The 16,120-nt window shown below is 37.8% G+C and overlaps 1 protein-coding gene across 1 annotated transcript in view; it reads right to left on the bottom strand.

The window, feature by feature from the left end:
- The window catches only part of vcana (versican a), a 34,178-nt gene that overhangs the window by 2,415 nt on the left and 15,643 nt on the right, over positions 1 to 16,120 (bottom strand). Inside the window, exons 9-23 of the mRNA XM_042723400.1 lie at positions 15,662 to 15,856; positions 15,023 to 15,331; positions 14,154 to 14,878; positions 13,557 to 13,705; positions 9,785 to 9,932; positions 9,187 to 9,367; positions 7,681 to 9,063; positions 6,692 to 6,831; positions 5,709 to 6,456; positions 5,466 to 5,579; positions 4,870 to 4,983; positions 3,037 to 3,195; positions 2,580 to 2,651; positions 429 to 436; positions 122 to 323 (exon numbers count right to left, since the gene is read on the bottom strand). Coding sequence (XP_042579334.1) covers positions 122 to 323; positions 429 to 436; positions 2,580 to 2,651; positions 3,037 to 3,195; positions 4,870 to 4,983; positions 5,466 to 5,579; positions 5,709 to 6,456; positions 6,692 to 6,831; positions 7,681 to 9,063; positions 9,187 to 9,367; positions 9,785 to 9,932; positions 13,557 to 13,705; positions 14,154 to 14,878; positions 15,023 to 15,331; positions 15,662 to 15,856 — 4,647 coding nt within the window. The remainder of the gene's footprint in view (positions 1 to 121; positions 324 to 428; positions 437 to 2,579; positions 2,652 to 3,036; positions 3,196 to 4,869; positions 4,984 to 5,465; positions 5,580 to 5,708; positions 6,457 to 6,691; positions 6,832 to 7,680; positions 9,064 to 9,186; positions 9,368 to 9,784; positions 9,933 to 13,556; positions 13,706 to 14,153; positions 14,879 to 15,022; positions 15,332 to 15,661; positions 15,857 to 16,120) is intronic.

Genomic DNA, 16,120 nt, shown 5'->3' with positions numbered 1-16,120 from the left:
CAGATTCTCTATTATACATTTTTATTTAAAAATCACTGATGGAATTTAGACTGAAAATAAATGTCTGCCTGCATGCCCTATTATTTTAGAAATGCCCCTCATCCAGGTGCTAAAAGCTCACCTGTGCCTTTCTTGCAGGTGAAGGTGAGGTGGTAGTTGCAGGGAACATCATTCCACTGGCCGTCCTCATGCCAGATCATCACCACACAATCCTCCCCTGAGGAAAAGAAACTGTCTGGCTGGTTCGGTCTCCAGTTTTCATATTGCTGCAGGAGAGGAATATGGATAGAGGTGAAAAAGTTAATGTGAGGGAGACAATTATACTATAGAAATACATTTCAGATATATTATAATAATTAAATTATGATACACTTTGAGTTATGATAATGTATTTTTGGAGTGTTTAAAAGAAATTGCATTCAACACACCTGCACAACTTAAAATACAACCTGGCTCATAACAGGAATATACTGCTTGTGCTGTATATATTCTTTTACATACATATGTACGAATTCTTATTTTTTCAGTATGCAGCAGGATGCATGCACACAGCTGTTGTTCTTGAATATTTATGGCAGTTGCACTATTATAGCTCATTTATATTCAGATCCACATTTTCCCTAAAAATCCTTTACCTAATTTGTTGTTCCAGGAGGAAAGTTATAACTTAAAAAAATGCTTGTAAATCTCTCATTATGTTATATTATCACCAAATATTGTATTCTTTTTTGTGTTTGTTTTGTGCATTTCTTTTTGGACTTTGCAACTTGGTTTTTGAGTGAAATAGCATTATTTGTGGATAATTTTGGCAATTTTCACTCAAAAACAGAGGTGCACACACTCAGATCATATAAGGAATGTGTTTGGTAAATGAAAGAAAGTTGGTTGGTAATTTTTTTAATTGATTTTTTGGTAATATTGTATAATAAGAAGTTTTTTGTAGTTTTTTTAGTAGGGTAGTTATTGACCAGTAACACCACAAATGTAACAAGGTGGGGGAAATCCCCAAAAGTACTGCTAAAATTATTATTTGAAGGAAACAAAAATATACAAATATTTTTTTGGGGGGAAAAGAAAATCCTTTCTAGGTCAAAATGACAGAATTATGGCATAAGGTGTTAAATTAAGAAATTAATATTTGTGATATACAGTGTGAAAACAATCAAAAGCATTCAAGCAGAGAATAGCTGTCTTTGTATGGCGCACATAAGAAAGGCAATAAAATGATAATGATACAGACACACGCCAGTAGGTCGCGCTAAGAACACACATCACCACTAAACTGCATTAAGCAGCTGCAGTGAGTGGTGTAATGCATTTGGTAGATAGTAGTTATAGTTGTAGTTATAGTAATACATCTATATTCAGCTATCGTGGACAAACTTTATTCCTTTATTACTGTATTTCCCCCTTGCACACACCACACAATGCAGGTATGATGTCATCAGTCATCTCTCTCAGCTATGTAATAATTCTATGTTAATATAAATTGAAAAGACCAACCTATAAAGAAAGTTACTAAAAAAGCCTACTGTGTTTATACTGCAACTACAAAAGACTCTTAGTCTGCTGAGATTAAATTGCACAGTATATTGTTTTAACATAACAATAATATGAATTTAGATGTATACTGGAACTATTCCATATCTATTTATTTTATTTTTTTTCTAAATTAAAACTGTGAAGTTTGCACATATATATAACATTACATAATTATACACGACCAAGACAGGTTGGAGCTCTGGTCTTTCAGCAACCCTTTGAATACGACACCAATCGCCCAACAAGTCCTGTTATGATCCTCTTACAAAAGGAATGTGCACTTCCTGCTTGAAAATTTATGTAATGCAATTTTTGACCCTCTGGATAACTCCAACAGCACATACTTAAATACATTAACAAACATAAACTCTTAATATAGTAACTCTTCTGTATACAGAAAACTATATATAAGTTTGATTGTAAAGTGGAGTTGTTTTTTTTATCTCACTGATGCCAACTGGACTGAACTGTCACACACTCACATTTTAGGTCTGGATTATATCTAGTGCAGCCTGTTCCAGGTGCTGCTCATCCTTCACACCTCCATTACCTGTCCACGCCTAGAAGCTTCCTCTACCCTAATTTATTTTGATCCTCCAGTCCCGAGAGGACTTCTACAGATGAAAACTCCTATCTCCTGCCCTCCAGGGATTTTTGGCCCTTCCCCACAAAATGCTGCCGTTATGTTTGAAGTGAGAGCCCAGTCAGGACTAAACGACTGCAATTAGCCACTTTCCTGTTCAATGGAGGAACACCTCTAGAACCAGGCAGATGGTTGCATATGTCTCCTGTTTTTCTTCTTTTTTTCTTTTTTCACAATAACAAATTCTTGCTAAAAACTACCTATGTTATTTAAATTAATAGCTTTTTAAAGTAAACAATCTGCAAGCATCATGGGAAATACAAGCAAATTTTATAAATACATATTATAAATATTACATCTACATTGTCCACTAATAAATGTGTGTATCAACACCATCTTTCCTAAAGAAGTAATAGGAAATTTTTTTGATGAATGTTTTTTATATTAAATCTACATTGTGTACACCTGAAATCATTCTCAAACATCTTATCATTCAGACCGAGCCACTGGTAGTCATGGCCAAGGCCTACAGGAGGAGAGAGAAACAAAAAGTCAATTCACCAGCCATATTAGGAACTCTTTGTCAGTGGTTAAAAATAAAGGGCATATTTCTTCTTATACATCACACTTCCTGCATCTAGGGCTGGAGGAGCATTTGGCCCCTTTTTTATTGGTGATAAACTAACCTTTCTTTAAACTCTTTGGCTAAAATTTCCTGAGCCAGTGGAATATTCCATTACTCTGATAGCTCTTGTAGTGTTTTGTAAATAAAAAAATAAATTGAAAAAAAAAATGGAAAAGAATCATTAGTATTATATAACTGTTAGTTTGCATGTAAATGTAATTGATGGCATAAGTTAGAGCTGATGATATTAGACAGAATCACCATAACTTGGTTTATGTTTACTCACGGTTGATGTACTGTTGCTCCTCATGGGACAGGACACTAGCCAGGTGTGCCCCCTGGAGGCGACATTCACGCTCTGCTGTGTCCCAGTTACGCCGATGAGGAAAGAATTTGTAGCAGTGGCCCTGGAATTTGTGCCAGCCGTAGCTGCATGTTTCAGTGTCTGTAGAAAATCATGTGTGAGTTTTTGTTGATGCACTACTCATAAATTTGACATTTAGACACTGAAACTGAGATAATACTTTTGCTGGAAGTGAAAAAGGTGCTTGATATTGTCTACTGTCAATTTCTTTTTATTAGTCCTTTACCTTTGGGCTTACACTGTTGAGGCTGTTATCAGTAAAATAAATCAAACCTTTTTTTTTTTTTTTTTTGCTATTGGCACTCTTTTCAAGTGAGAATGATTTCTCACTCATACTGGCCTAAGGGAATATGTTGTAACTCCCTTTCATCCTTGTTTTAAATTACATGTAATCTAAACGAGATCACTTAGAGCAAGAGCTACACCCTTGTGTCTATCATATCAGGAAGCCAATTCATTTTTGCATAGGAATGTCTATAGTGCTATGGTGACGATTGGGTGCTTTGCTCTGAGGCATTGTTTAAGAAAGAGGTATTGGAGCAAAGCAGACCTGTAAAACAGCCACTAACCATTTGGAAAAACTCATAGTTTTAAAGTAAGCATGTTATGAACACAGCAATTTATTAGTCTTGTTGACAAGTGATTTTAAAGTTCATAGATCAGCATTTGATACTATGATCATATTACATTTGCAAATAAAGTGTGTCCTATCAGTCACAGTGAGTTTGTTTATGTGCACTGTTATAATCAAGCTAAAGCTGGTTTTTGAGCCACAGTCTCTGCTGGTAAAACTTCAGTCAGACTCACATGATATTTTAAAAAGACAAATTATTGTTTTAGTTTAGCTGAAATCAAACTTTTAAAGTGCTTGTAAACGCACTTACTGATTGTTTGTGGATAAACCCAGGGCTGTTCTACATCAAGCTGAGAGCTTTTATTCCTTATTTGAAATCACTGCGATTACAGCAGACTTGCCCTGACATAACCAATGGGGGGAGGGTTCCTGATATGTTACTACGGCAAAAAATAATAAACTATACCAAAGAATAAAACTATTAAAACTCTCATTAATATATCATTATCCATTAAATCATCATTGGCATCAGTACAAATGCATGTGAAAATGCATGAAGCAGTGTTGGCTTATAATTTAGCATAGATTGCATTTAGCAGCATTTTCTGCATTTCTGCTTTCTTTGTAAGCAGCTATGTCTGAGACTAAGCCACTCACACTTACAATCTGAATCACTGCTGAATCACTGGGTAGTAACAGGAGGCAGTTTCTGTGAAGGAGACTTCTTTGTGTCTGTAATGTTGATGCTATCTCAAGTTTGAGATGAAAATCATGTTCAGAGTAGTCAACTCATGACATGTGATTTAATTCATGTTTTTGGTTTATTTTGTTTGTTTTAATTATGATGTTTTCTAAAATTTGTGATGTTATTAGAAAGTTTTAATATAATTTTGTTGTAAGTTAGTGGTAATTACATCTGTCTGCTAGCATAGAACAGTTTTGGAACAAACCAAGTTTATTACATAAAGTAAAAATCTATTATCTATCAGGATCTACTAAAGCATGAGTCACATTTACCAAACCCTTATCTGCCAAGCATGTCTGAGTATTTTTATTAATGATGATATGGTTTTAAAAATTTAAGAGTTTTATTTGGTATATCTTTATAGCAGTCTCTGTGGCTACAATAGCTTCACAAGTTAGTGAAATGGAACAAGTGATTATGTTAAATATTATCTTACCTTGCTCACAAAGTGCTCCTGAATAACTTGGAAGACATACACAGGTGAATGAGTTAAGGCCATCAATACATGTTCCTCCATTATGACAAGGGTTTGTGTGACATTCATCAATGTCTATAAAAAATTAATTAAAATAAGGTATTTATTTATTTATTTATTATTATTATTATTATTATAATAAATAAGAGTAAATAATGTACTTATGTGCATTACAATTAATTGGAGTTAATGATAATTTAAAGGTGCACTACAGAATACTTTTTGTGTTTAAATTTTTGTGTTTATAATTGTTAATGATCACAGATTTATGATTTAGTGTTAGAAATTGTGTGTAAGAAAGTGTTAAGAATAAATTTTTATTTTTTTTATTTCATTTTTTTATTAAATAGAGTAAAGAAGGTCCAGTACTATATCGACAGACATGCTACTTCATGTCTCAAACTATCAAATTCATTCAAACAGAACAGCAGTGCGAAACACATCTGATGCAAAATATGTAACTTGTCATTTTATGTTTCGCCATAGATGGCAATATTGAGTTCACAATGTTATGTAGTGCACCTTTAATAAATGAATGAAACACTGATACAGCATACCTATTTCACACTGGTCACCACTGTATCCAGGTGGACAGCTGCAGATCTGATCACCGACTATTTTTGCACAAGAACCTCCATTCAAGCAAACATCATCAGAACAGGGATGAACATCTGCAGTGAGAGAGGGAAGATATAGGCATGTCATTGTGCACGTACAAAACAAGAATAATGGTATAAGTATTGAAAGTACAGTATATGCATTCTGTTAGTTTGGTCTTTAAAACAGTGTTTACATCCTACCTGGAATATCAAATGTCTGCCCGATCATTGTGTATGGAAGGTCTGCTGTACTGTGTGTTGTGCTTTCATTCTGTATACTTGGAGGTGGGCTTTTAACCAAAGCGACCTCAGAAACATCTTCAAGGGAGGGAAATGGTGTTGTAATCTCACTCTGGGTGGTAGGTACTAACGATGTCATCTGATATTCATTATGAATTGGAATGTCAGTTGTAAGAGTTACAGCTTCCTCAATCTGAACAGCTGCTTCTTGTTTCCTTGAGGCAGTTTCTTTACTGACAATCTTTATATCAGACTCAGGTGTCATAAGTAAAGGTGAGGTTGTTGCAGTAGACAGAATTACTGCCTGAACCTCATCAGATGATGGGATAATAACTGAATCCTCATCTGAGCTGCTCTTCCAACTACTGGAAGTTACAGAACCATCATATTGAGGTTGGGTGGTGGTCCTGAATCCTGTGTCATTTTGTTTGGATTGGGTCGTATGCTCAACTCTTTCTTCCAAGAATTTTTCTTCACTTGTAGCAGTGGGTTTATCTGTGACATCAGAAAGTCTTGTTGTAATGTAATGCTTATTGGATGATATGGTGTTTACTTCCCCAGATGTGCTTCTCTCTGAACCACTTGTTCCACTGTTTGGTGAGCTGGTGACTGAAGCATCACTCTCAGTTCTTGAGACACTCTCAAAAGAAGTTTCACTCTCAATGTCTGGTTGCATGGTAGTCTCAAAGCCAGTGTCAATTTTGTTGCTCTATGTGGTTTTCTGTTTCAAGCTGAGAGGTGGTCTCAGTATTCAAAACTTCTGCTTGTGTGTTTCCATCAACACTTGTTGCACTGTCCTCCTCAGATTTTAAGGCGTTCTCAAAGTCAGAGTCAATTTTTGATTCTAAGGTGGTCTCAAAGCTGGTTTTATCATAGGTTTTTTAGTTTGTTTTGGTATTAGTGTTTGTATCAGGCTGTGAGGTGGTCTCAAAAGCAGTCTCCACATCAAGCTGTGAGGTGGTCTCAAAACCAGTCTCAATGTCAGGCTGTGAGGTGGTCTCAAAACTAGTCTCAACATCAGGCTGTGAGGTGGTCTCAAAGCTTGTCTCAGCATCAGGTGATGAGGTAGAGAAGCTCTTCTCACCTTCAGGATGAGTGATATCATTAATGCTAGTCACATCTTCTGAGCTAATGTGTAAGGATGTCTCATTGTCGATGTTTGTTTTTTTCATTAAATCTGGTATGGAATGTACGTTGTAAGGTTCAGTTTTTGTATCATAATCTATTATTTTATTTGTCTCTTTCTCAGAGGAAAGTGGAGCTCCTGTTTTGTCACTCAGCCCTGGTATGGGTGTAGATGAAGGAGATTCCACTAATGTTACTATGTCCGTAGTCATATTAAATTTTGATGCAGATATAAGAGGTGTGGGAATGGTTGTTGATGGCAATGGCATGTCGTCATCAATCCTGATGTCTGCGTTGGGCTTATGTGTCACTGTCATCTCAGACAAAGCTTGGTTATATGGTTCCCCATCAGTTACTATAACTGCTTCAGGCAAAGGGGTTTTTGCAAAGTGAATCACAATATCACTCTCCGTAGATGATGTCACCGAATCATCTTCAGTTATTAAAGGTGAGTCTGTTGAATCAGTTACAATTGTTTGGTCCCCTGAGCCATAATCTGTTGAAGAAAATAATGCACTTGTGGTTTCCTCTGAAATACCAGATCTAGTTAATACATCTGTGCTTGTTAATTCACTCCCTTGAATTACCTTATCAGTAGAGGGACTACTGAGTTCAATGTCATCAGCACTTGTCATGTATAATGTTTCCTCTGTGTCGGCTGTTAAGTCATTATCATCTGTTGCTGCTGTTTTTGTGTATGTACTTGTAGTTGTTTTGGCAGGTTCAGTCATGCTAGCACTTGATGCAGTATGGAAAGATGCAGTGCTTGTTAAATCCAATACTGGCTGTTCAGAGTCTGTGATATCACCTGGATGTTGTGAAGAAACACTTTCTCCAGAACTTGATGGGGCAGATGTTACATAATCTCCAGTAAAGTTCATTTCCTCTTCAGGTGAAACAGAATCAACATAAAGAGAACTACTTGTAACAGCAATGGATGAAGTGAAAAGGTGACTGGACATAGTTGTTTGAGTAGGTTCATTTTGGTCAGATAATTCACTTGAAGCTTCCACCTCAGAAGATATTGTATGTAGTGGCAGAGGTGTTGTCTTTCTTGTTAAGTCTATTGGTGGCATTGTTTTGTTTTTGGTCTTGGAATCTTGTGTTGATACAACTTCAAATGGGTCCTCTTCAGCTGAGACTATTTCTATGACTCCGTCTGTGGACACTTGAGATGGGATGGGGGTTAAAGTGGATGTTTCTAAAATACAATCATCCGTAGACAAAGTGTCTCCTGAGTGTCTCATTGTAAGTTCTGTGGATTCTGTGTAGATCTGACCATCTTGTGTGTGTTCAGGTACATCAGCATCAGTAGCCTCGGGAGATTGTGTTGCTTGTGTTTCCTCTTCTAAATATGTTGAAATGCTCTGCAGGATGTCTGGGGTTGATTGGGATTGTTGAACTATTAACCTGTCTGTTGTGGTTTCAAATGACACATGTAACTGAGGTAACTTAGTGACATCCATTCCAGATCCCTCTGGTTCCTCTGTCATAAAGCTTGTGGGTTGTGCCGTCATGACAATTGGGGTTACCCCAGCTGCTTCTTCTGTAACAATTGTAGGGGCGAAGGGAGAAGACTGCTCTAGAACAGACAAAGTATCTGCATCAATAATCACATCATCCTTATTGAAAACTTCTGGTTTGATGCTATGATCTCTCATACTTTCTGTTACAGTTGAAAACAGCTTATCTTCATCTTCCTCCTCCTCTGTGAATATTAAGACTGGGCTTGTTGGAGTGATTTGCTGATCAGCACTGTCCTTAGAGAAGACCAATGGAGTAGTGGTGGACACAGGATCTTGAGGAGTCACGAAAGAAGGCAATTTAGTGTGGTTTGTTATCACACCAGATGGTGTTCCAGGAGCTGTAAAGCTAGTGGCTGCTATATCTGAGAAAGAAGCACCAGGATGTTCCTGCTCTGTCAGTGCTGTCACTGAGACCAGAGTGAAACCTTCAGCATTTGTGCTTGAAAACACACTCTGCATTTCAATTGTTGTGCGCCCTTGTGAAACAACTCCGGATGTACTGTACTGTCCACTTTTGACTGAGCTAAAGGGTGTCGTGCTAATGGTTGTTTCTGTCATCTTTGAGCTTGATAGCAAAGGTGAAGATGTCACAAGGGTTGTATCATCACCTGATCCATCATCTTCTGCTCCATCCCCTTCAGTTGAGTCTTCCCCACTGCCATCTTCTGAAAGTGAAGTTGTAAATGTTACAGTTGACTGGGTGGAGGTCAGGAATGAGGGAGATTGGGATAAAGTTGACTGATGTGTGAAATCTGTACTGCTAGTGAAAGATGCAGCACTCGAGAAACCTGTTTTCTTCTCCATCTCTTCAACTTCTGCCTCATCAGTTCTTACAGATAGGTCCTCATATGCCTTAGTTGTTGGTGTTTCGTATATCTCAGCAACAGGGTCTCCTGGTGAGGTAAATTCCTTGTCATCCTCTATGGTTGATAATTCAAACCCATTTAAGTCGGTTTTTGGAGTGTTTGGCTGTAAGGTACTCTTTTGTGTCTCAGAAACTGATAAAGCCTCAGATTTGATTGACGGTATTACATCAGGTGTTTCAGCTTCAGTTATCTGTGGTTGTGTGATTGTAGTTGAAGTTGTTTTGTCCTCAGAGGGTATATCTTGAGCAGGAATTGACTCAAGAGCTGCTGGTGATATTTCACCACTAGATCTATCATTTTTATCCACTTCACTTTCAGCTGTTATTTCACTACCTTCAGTAGATAATGATATCACTGCTGTTTGGACAGTGCTGGGCAACAATGTTGATTTAGTTGTGAAGGATGTGGAATGGGAGGAACTTACAAAGCTCATTAGCTCTGATGTGCGGTTAGCCTGAATGATTTCCATGTCATCAGTGGGCATGGTATAATTGTCATGCATTTCCTCTGTTGGACTTACTCTGTCCTCTTCACCAGAACTATCCAGTTGAGTAGTTTCTTGGTCATCTTCTGCAATACCAGAGCCTTCTCTTTCTACAAAGGCAGATGTGATAGAGCTTGAATTTTGTGTTATGGTGATGTCTTTGTCGAGTTCTGTGAAGCCAGTTCTAGTTAAAAGAACTATAGGAGAACTAGTCTGAGTTTTGATGGCTGCTGATGAAACATGCATGACAGGGGACACCCCTGACCCTTCATAATCTGTTGTGTCATCTTCTGCATCAGATGAAATTGTTGTGTGAATGCTATGGCTTTTGCTGGAAGATGTAAGCATTGCTTTTGTCCTGAAAAGAGCTGAAGTTGCTTTTTTGGTTTTTGCTGTGACTGTTGATTTTTGGATTTGTTTTTGTGATGAGTAGTTGTGGGTTTGGTTTGTTAATTGTCTGTTGCCACTAAAGTGAGACTAGGTTTACCTGATCCAATTGCAGTAGGACTAATAATTGATTCTGTGGTGTGTTTAGTCAACTGTGATTCAGTAATAGTATGAGAAGGTCTAGAAGACACTGAGATCTCTGCAAGTCTTATACTAACAGGCTCTGTTGTTGTGTAACTTGAGCTAAATACTTCTGTTGTATGGTGGGTGCTAGGTTCTTCTCTAAATTCAGTTACTATACTGTTGGAAACTTGTGTTTCTTCACTATATTAATTTTTTATGGGTTGGAATTTTGATTGAATTTAATTTTTTTGTTGATGAAGTGGAGTGTGAAGAACTTTCAGGTTTCCCTGGCTCTGATGTGAGGTCTGGTTGTTAGTTTGTAATTCTGTCTTCATCACTGGAAACCTCTTGCTGAACTTTTTCTTCTGAGATATTAGAGACAAAAGTGGAAACAGATTCTGTGTGATGTCCCTCTGCTGGTTTAATTCTTGGGATATTTGCATCAGTTGAGGACCACACTGAGCTTACACTGGTCAGGTCTATGGTAGGTACTGTAGAAAGGGTCTGTATGTCAGTTTGTTCTGTTTGCATTTTCACAGAAGCTTTTATTTTTTGTGTTGTTGAGCTTACACTGGTCAGGTCTATGGTAGGTACTGTAGAAAGGGTCTCTTATAAGTGAAGAACTTGTGGTTGTGAACTCTTTGCTAAACATATCAGAGGTCTCATCTCCTGAAGCTTGGGATATCTGCATCAGTTGAGGGCAGTCTCCTGAAGCTTCAGACTCTGTAGATGGCACACTTGATGAAAAACTTGGTGACATTACATCTTTGACAGTTGTCTTTGAGATCACTGTAACAGTGTTTTCAGATAATTTCTTATGTGTATCTGAAACATTAATGATTGTGGATTCTGATGGTTTTGTTGACAGATGTCTGTCCTCTACCAGAGTATCTGTGGTTGTTGCTATATGTGATGTAACTTCTTTACTTGTAGCTGTTTCTCCTGTTGAGTCCCCAGTGCTCAGTGATGAAAAGATATGTGCAGCACTAGTTACAGTAGAATCAAGAGAGGGAATATGTTCTCTTGTATGTGTCTCAGTTGTCTGAGCTCTTGTAGCTTCAGCATCTGTTGAGCTGGACACTGAGATTGTTTCAGTTGTGTTAGATGATATTGTGGTAAGTTCATGGTCTGACTGGGTTGGAAAATAAAGTGAAGAACTTGAGATTGTGAATTCTTTGCTTAACAAATCAGAGGTCTCATCTCCTGAAGCTTCAGAATCTGTATATGGCAAACTTGAAGAAAAACTTGATGGTGACGGCACATCTTTGGCAGCTGTCTTCTCCAAGATCACTATAACAATGCTTTCAGACAATTTCTCATCTAAATGCCCAGACTGGCAGAAGAGAACAAAGTCTCTGAAACATTAATGTTGGTGGATTCAGATGATTTTACTGACAGATCGTTGTCAATCATCAGAGTAGCTGCGGTTGTTGCTATATTTGATGTTACATCTTTACTTGTAACTGTTTCTTCTGTTGAGTCCCGCAGTGCTCAGTGATGATAAATGTATTTACAGCACTAGTTACAGTAGAGTCAAGAGAGAAAACAGTTCCTCTGCTATGTGTCTCAGCTGTCTGATCTCTTGTAGCTTCAACAACTGTTGAGCTGGACACTGAGATTGTTTCTGTTGTGTCAGATGATGTTTTGGTAAATTTTTGGTCTGACTTGGATGGAGTATAAAATGAAGAACTTGTCATTGTGAACTCTTTACTAAACATATCAGAAGTATCATCTCCAGAAGCTTCAGATTCTGTAGATGGCAAACTTGATGAAAAACTTAATGGCGGCAGCACATCTTTGACAGTTGTCTTCTCTGAGATCATTGTAACAGTTCTTTCAGATAATTTCTTATCTGAATGTCCAGTATGAGCAGAGGAGAACAGAGTCTCTGAAACATTAATAATTGTGAATTCAGATGGTTTTGCTGACAGATCTTTCGCCTCCATCCTAGTAGCTGTGGTTGGTGCTGCATGAGATGTAAAATCTTTATTTGTAACTGTTTTTTTTGTTGAGTCCCCAGTGCTCAGTGATGAAAATTTATGTACAGAACTAGTTACAGTAGAGTCAAGAGAAGAAACAGGTTCTCTACTATGTGTCTCAGTTGTCTGATCTCTTGTAGCTTTAGCATCTGTTGAGATGGACACTGAGATTATTTCTGTCATATCAGATGATGTTTTGGTAAGTTCATAGTCTGATTTGGTTGGAGTATAAAGTGAAGAACGTGTTGTTGTGAACTCTTTGCTAAACAAATCAGAGGTGTCATCTCCTGAAGCTTCAGACACCATGGATGTCAAGCTTGAAGAAAAACTTGAAGGTGACAGCCCATCTTTGGCAGTTGTCTTCTCCGAGATCATTGTTGTAACGTTTTTTTATGATTTTTTATTTTATTGTTGTGTATTATGAGAAGGGGAGAACAGGTCTTTTATGAATTATTGATGTTTGTTTCAGATGGTTTTGCTGACAAATCGTTGTCTGTGTTCATAGTAGCTGTGGTTGGTGCTGCATGAGATGCTGTAACTGTTTCTCCTGTTGAGCCCCTGGTGCTCAGTGATGAAAATGTATGTACAGCACTAGTTACAGTAGAGTCAAGAGAGGAAACAGATTCTCTACTATGTGTCTCAGTTGTCTGATCTCTTGTAGCTTTGGCGTCTGTTGAGCTGGACACTGAGATCGTGTCTGTAATGTCAGAAGATGTTTTGGTAAGTTTGTGATCTAATTTGGTTGGAGTATAAAGTGAAGAACTTGTTGTGGACTCTTTGCTAAACATATCAAAAGTGTCATCTCCTGAAGCTTCAGACTCCATGGGATGTGACAGGTTTGAGGAAAAATTTGAGGTTGAAGGCCATCTTTTTGGGTTGTGTTTTCTGAGATTATTTTGTAAGTGTTTTATGATATTGTTTTTTATATATGTGTCATGTGTGCAGATGAGAACAGAGTCTCTGAAACATTAATAATAGTGGATTCAGATGGTTTTACAAACAGATCTTTGTCCTTCATCAGAGTAGCTGTGGTTGTTGTTATATTCGATGTAACACCTTTACTTGAAACGGTTTCTCCTGTTGAGTCCCCAGAAATATGTTTTGTTGTTGTTTTTTCTTCTGTTGTTTCAGCAGTGTCAAGAAAGGAAACAGATTCTCTACTATGTGTCTCAGTTGTCTGATCTCTTGTAGCTTCAGCATCTGTTGAGCTGGAAACTGAGATTATTCCTGTCATGTCAGACAATGTTTTGTTAAGATCATGGTCTGATTTGGATGGAGTATAAAGTGAAGAACTTGTTGTTGTGAACTCTTTGCTGAACGTATCGGAAGTCTCATCTCCTGAAGCTTCAGACTCCATGGGAATCAAACTTGAAGAAAAACTTGATGGCTCAGAAGATTCTTTGGCAGTTGTCTTCTCCAAGGTCATTGTAACAGTGCTTTCAGATAATGTCTCACCTAAATGTTCAGTCTGAGGTGAGGAGAACAGAGTGTCTGAAACATTAATGATGGTGGATTCAGATGGTTTTCCTAGCAGATCTTTGTCCTCTATCATAGCAGCTGTGGTTGTTGCTATAGGTGATATAACATCTTCACTTGTAACTGTTTCTCCCTTTGAGTGCCCAGTGTTCAGTGATGAAAATGTATGTACAGTACTAGTTACAGTGGAGTCAAGAGAGGAAACAGGTTCTCTACTATGTGCCTCAGTTGTCTGATCTCTTGTGGTTGTTTTCAATTAAGTGAATAGGTTGTCTGATATGTGTTTTTTTAGTCATGTCTTTTGTTGTAGAATTTTTTTTTGGTTTGTGGTCTGATTGGGTTGAAGAATAAAGTGAAGAACTTGTCATTGTGAACTCTTTACTAAACATATCAGAGGTCTCATCTCCTGAAGCTTCAGACTCGGTAGATGGCAAACTTACAGAAAAACTTGATGACGGTACATCTTTGGCAGTTGTCTTCTCTGAGATCATTGTAACGGTGCTTTCAGATAATGTTTTATCTAAATGTCCCATCTGAGAAGAGGAGAACAGAGTCTCTGAAACATCAATGATGGTGGATTCAGATGGTTTTGCTGAGAGATATTTGTCCTCCATCAGAGTAGCTGTGGTTGTTGCTGCATGAGATGTAACATCTTTACTTGTAACGGTTTCTCCCATAGAGTCCCAAGAATTTGGTGATGAAATTGTATGTACAGCACTAGTTACAATAGAGTCGAGAGAGGAAAGAGTTTCTTTGCTATGTGCCTGAGTTGTCTGATCTCTTGTAGCTTCAGTGTCTTTTGAGCTGGAAACTGAGATTGTTTCTGTTGTGTCAGATGGTGTTTTGGTAAATTCATAGTCTGATTTGGTTGGAGTATAAAGTGAAGAACTTGTTGTTGTGAATTCTTTGCTAGACATATCAGAGAAGTCATCTCCTGAAGATTCAGACTCCATGGACATCAAGTTTGAAGAAAAACTAGATGGGGAAAGCACATCCTTGGCAGTTGTCTTCTCCGAGATCATTGTAACAGTGCTATCAGGTAATGTTTTGTCTAAATTTCCAGTGTGTGCAGAGGAGAACAGAGTCTCCGAAACATTAATGATTGTGGATTCAGATGGTTTTGCTGACAGATCTTTCTCCTCCATTAGAGTATCTGTGGTTACTGCTGTATGTGATGTAACATCTTTACTTGTAACTGTTTGTTCTGTTGATTCCCCAGTGCGTAATGATGTAAACATGTGTACAGTATTAGTTACAGTAGAGTCAAGAGAGGAAACAGGTTCTCTAGTAAGCACATCAGGTGACTGACCTCTTGTAGCTTCAGCATCTGTTGAGCTGGACACTGAGATTGTTTCTGTCATGTCAGATGATGTTTCGGTAAGTTCATGATCTGATTTGGTTGGAGTATAAAGTGAAGAACTTGTTGTTGTGAACTGTTTGATAAACAAATCAGAGATCTCATCTCCTGAAGCTTCAGACTCTGTAGATGGTAAACTTGAAGAAAAACTTGATGGTGACAGCACATCTTTGGCAGTTGTCTTCTCCAAGGTTATTGTAACAGTGCTTTCAGATAATGTCTCATCTAAATGTCTAGTGTGGGCAGAAGAGAACAAAGTCTCTGAAACATTGATGATAGTAGATTCAGATGGTTTTGCTGACAGATCTTTGTCGTTAGTTTCAGTTGGTTTTGTTGTTGATTATTTGTATGTGACATCTTTACTTGTAACTTTTTCTCCTGTAGAATTTTCAGTGCTCAGTGATGAAAATGTATGCACAGCACTAGATACAGTAGAGTCAAGAGAAGAAGCAGTTTCTCTACTATGTGTCTGAGTTGTCTGATCGCTTGTAGCTTCAGCATCTGTTGAGCTAGGCACTGAGATTGTTTCTGTTGTGTTAGATGTTTTGGTAAGTTCATGGTCTGATTTGGTTGGAGTATAAAGTGCAGAACTTGTTGTGAACTCTTTGCTAAACATATCAGAGGTCTCATCTCCTGAAGCTTCAGACTCTGTATATGGAAAACTTGAAGAATAACCTAATGGAGACAGCACATCTTTGACAGTTGTCTTCTCCAATATCATTGTAACAGTGCTTTCAGATAATTTCTCATCTAAATTTCCAGTCTGACCAGAGGAGAACAGAGTCTCTGAAACATTAATGATAGTGGATTCAGATGGTTTTGCTGACAGATCTTTGTCCTCTATTAAATTAGCTGTGGTTGCTGCTGTATGTGAAGTAACATCTTGACTTGTGACTGTTGGTGCTGTTGAGTGCCCAGTGCTCAATGATTCAAATGTATGTAATATGCTAGATGAGGTAGAGCCAATAGAGGAAATGGGTTTTCTACTATGTCCCTCAGTTGTCAGATCTCTTTTGATATCAGTATCTGTTGAACTGGACCCTGCAATAG

Source organism: Cyprinus carpio, chromosome B5, assembly GCF_018340385.1.
Source record: "Cyprinus carpio isolate SPL01 chromosome B5, ASM1834038v1, whole genome shotgun sequence".
NCBI classification, from domain to species: domain Eukaryota; kingdom Metazoa; phylum Chordata; class Actinopteri; order Cypriniformes; family Cyprinidae; genus Cyprinus; species Cyprinus carpio.
The sequence above is the reverse complement of the archived record's forward strand: the minus strand, read 5'-3'. Positions and strand labels throughout refer to the sequence as shown.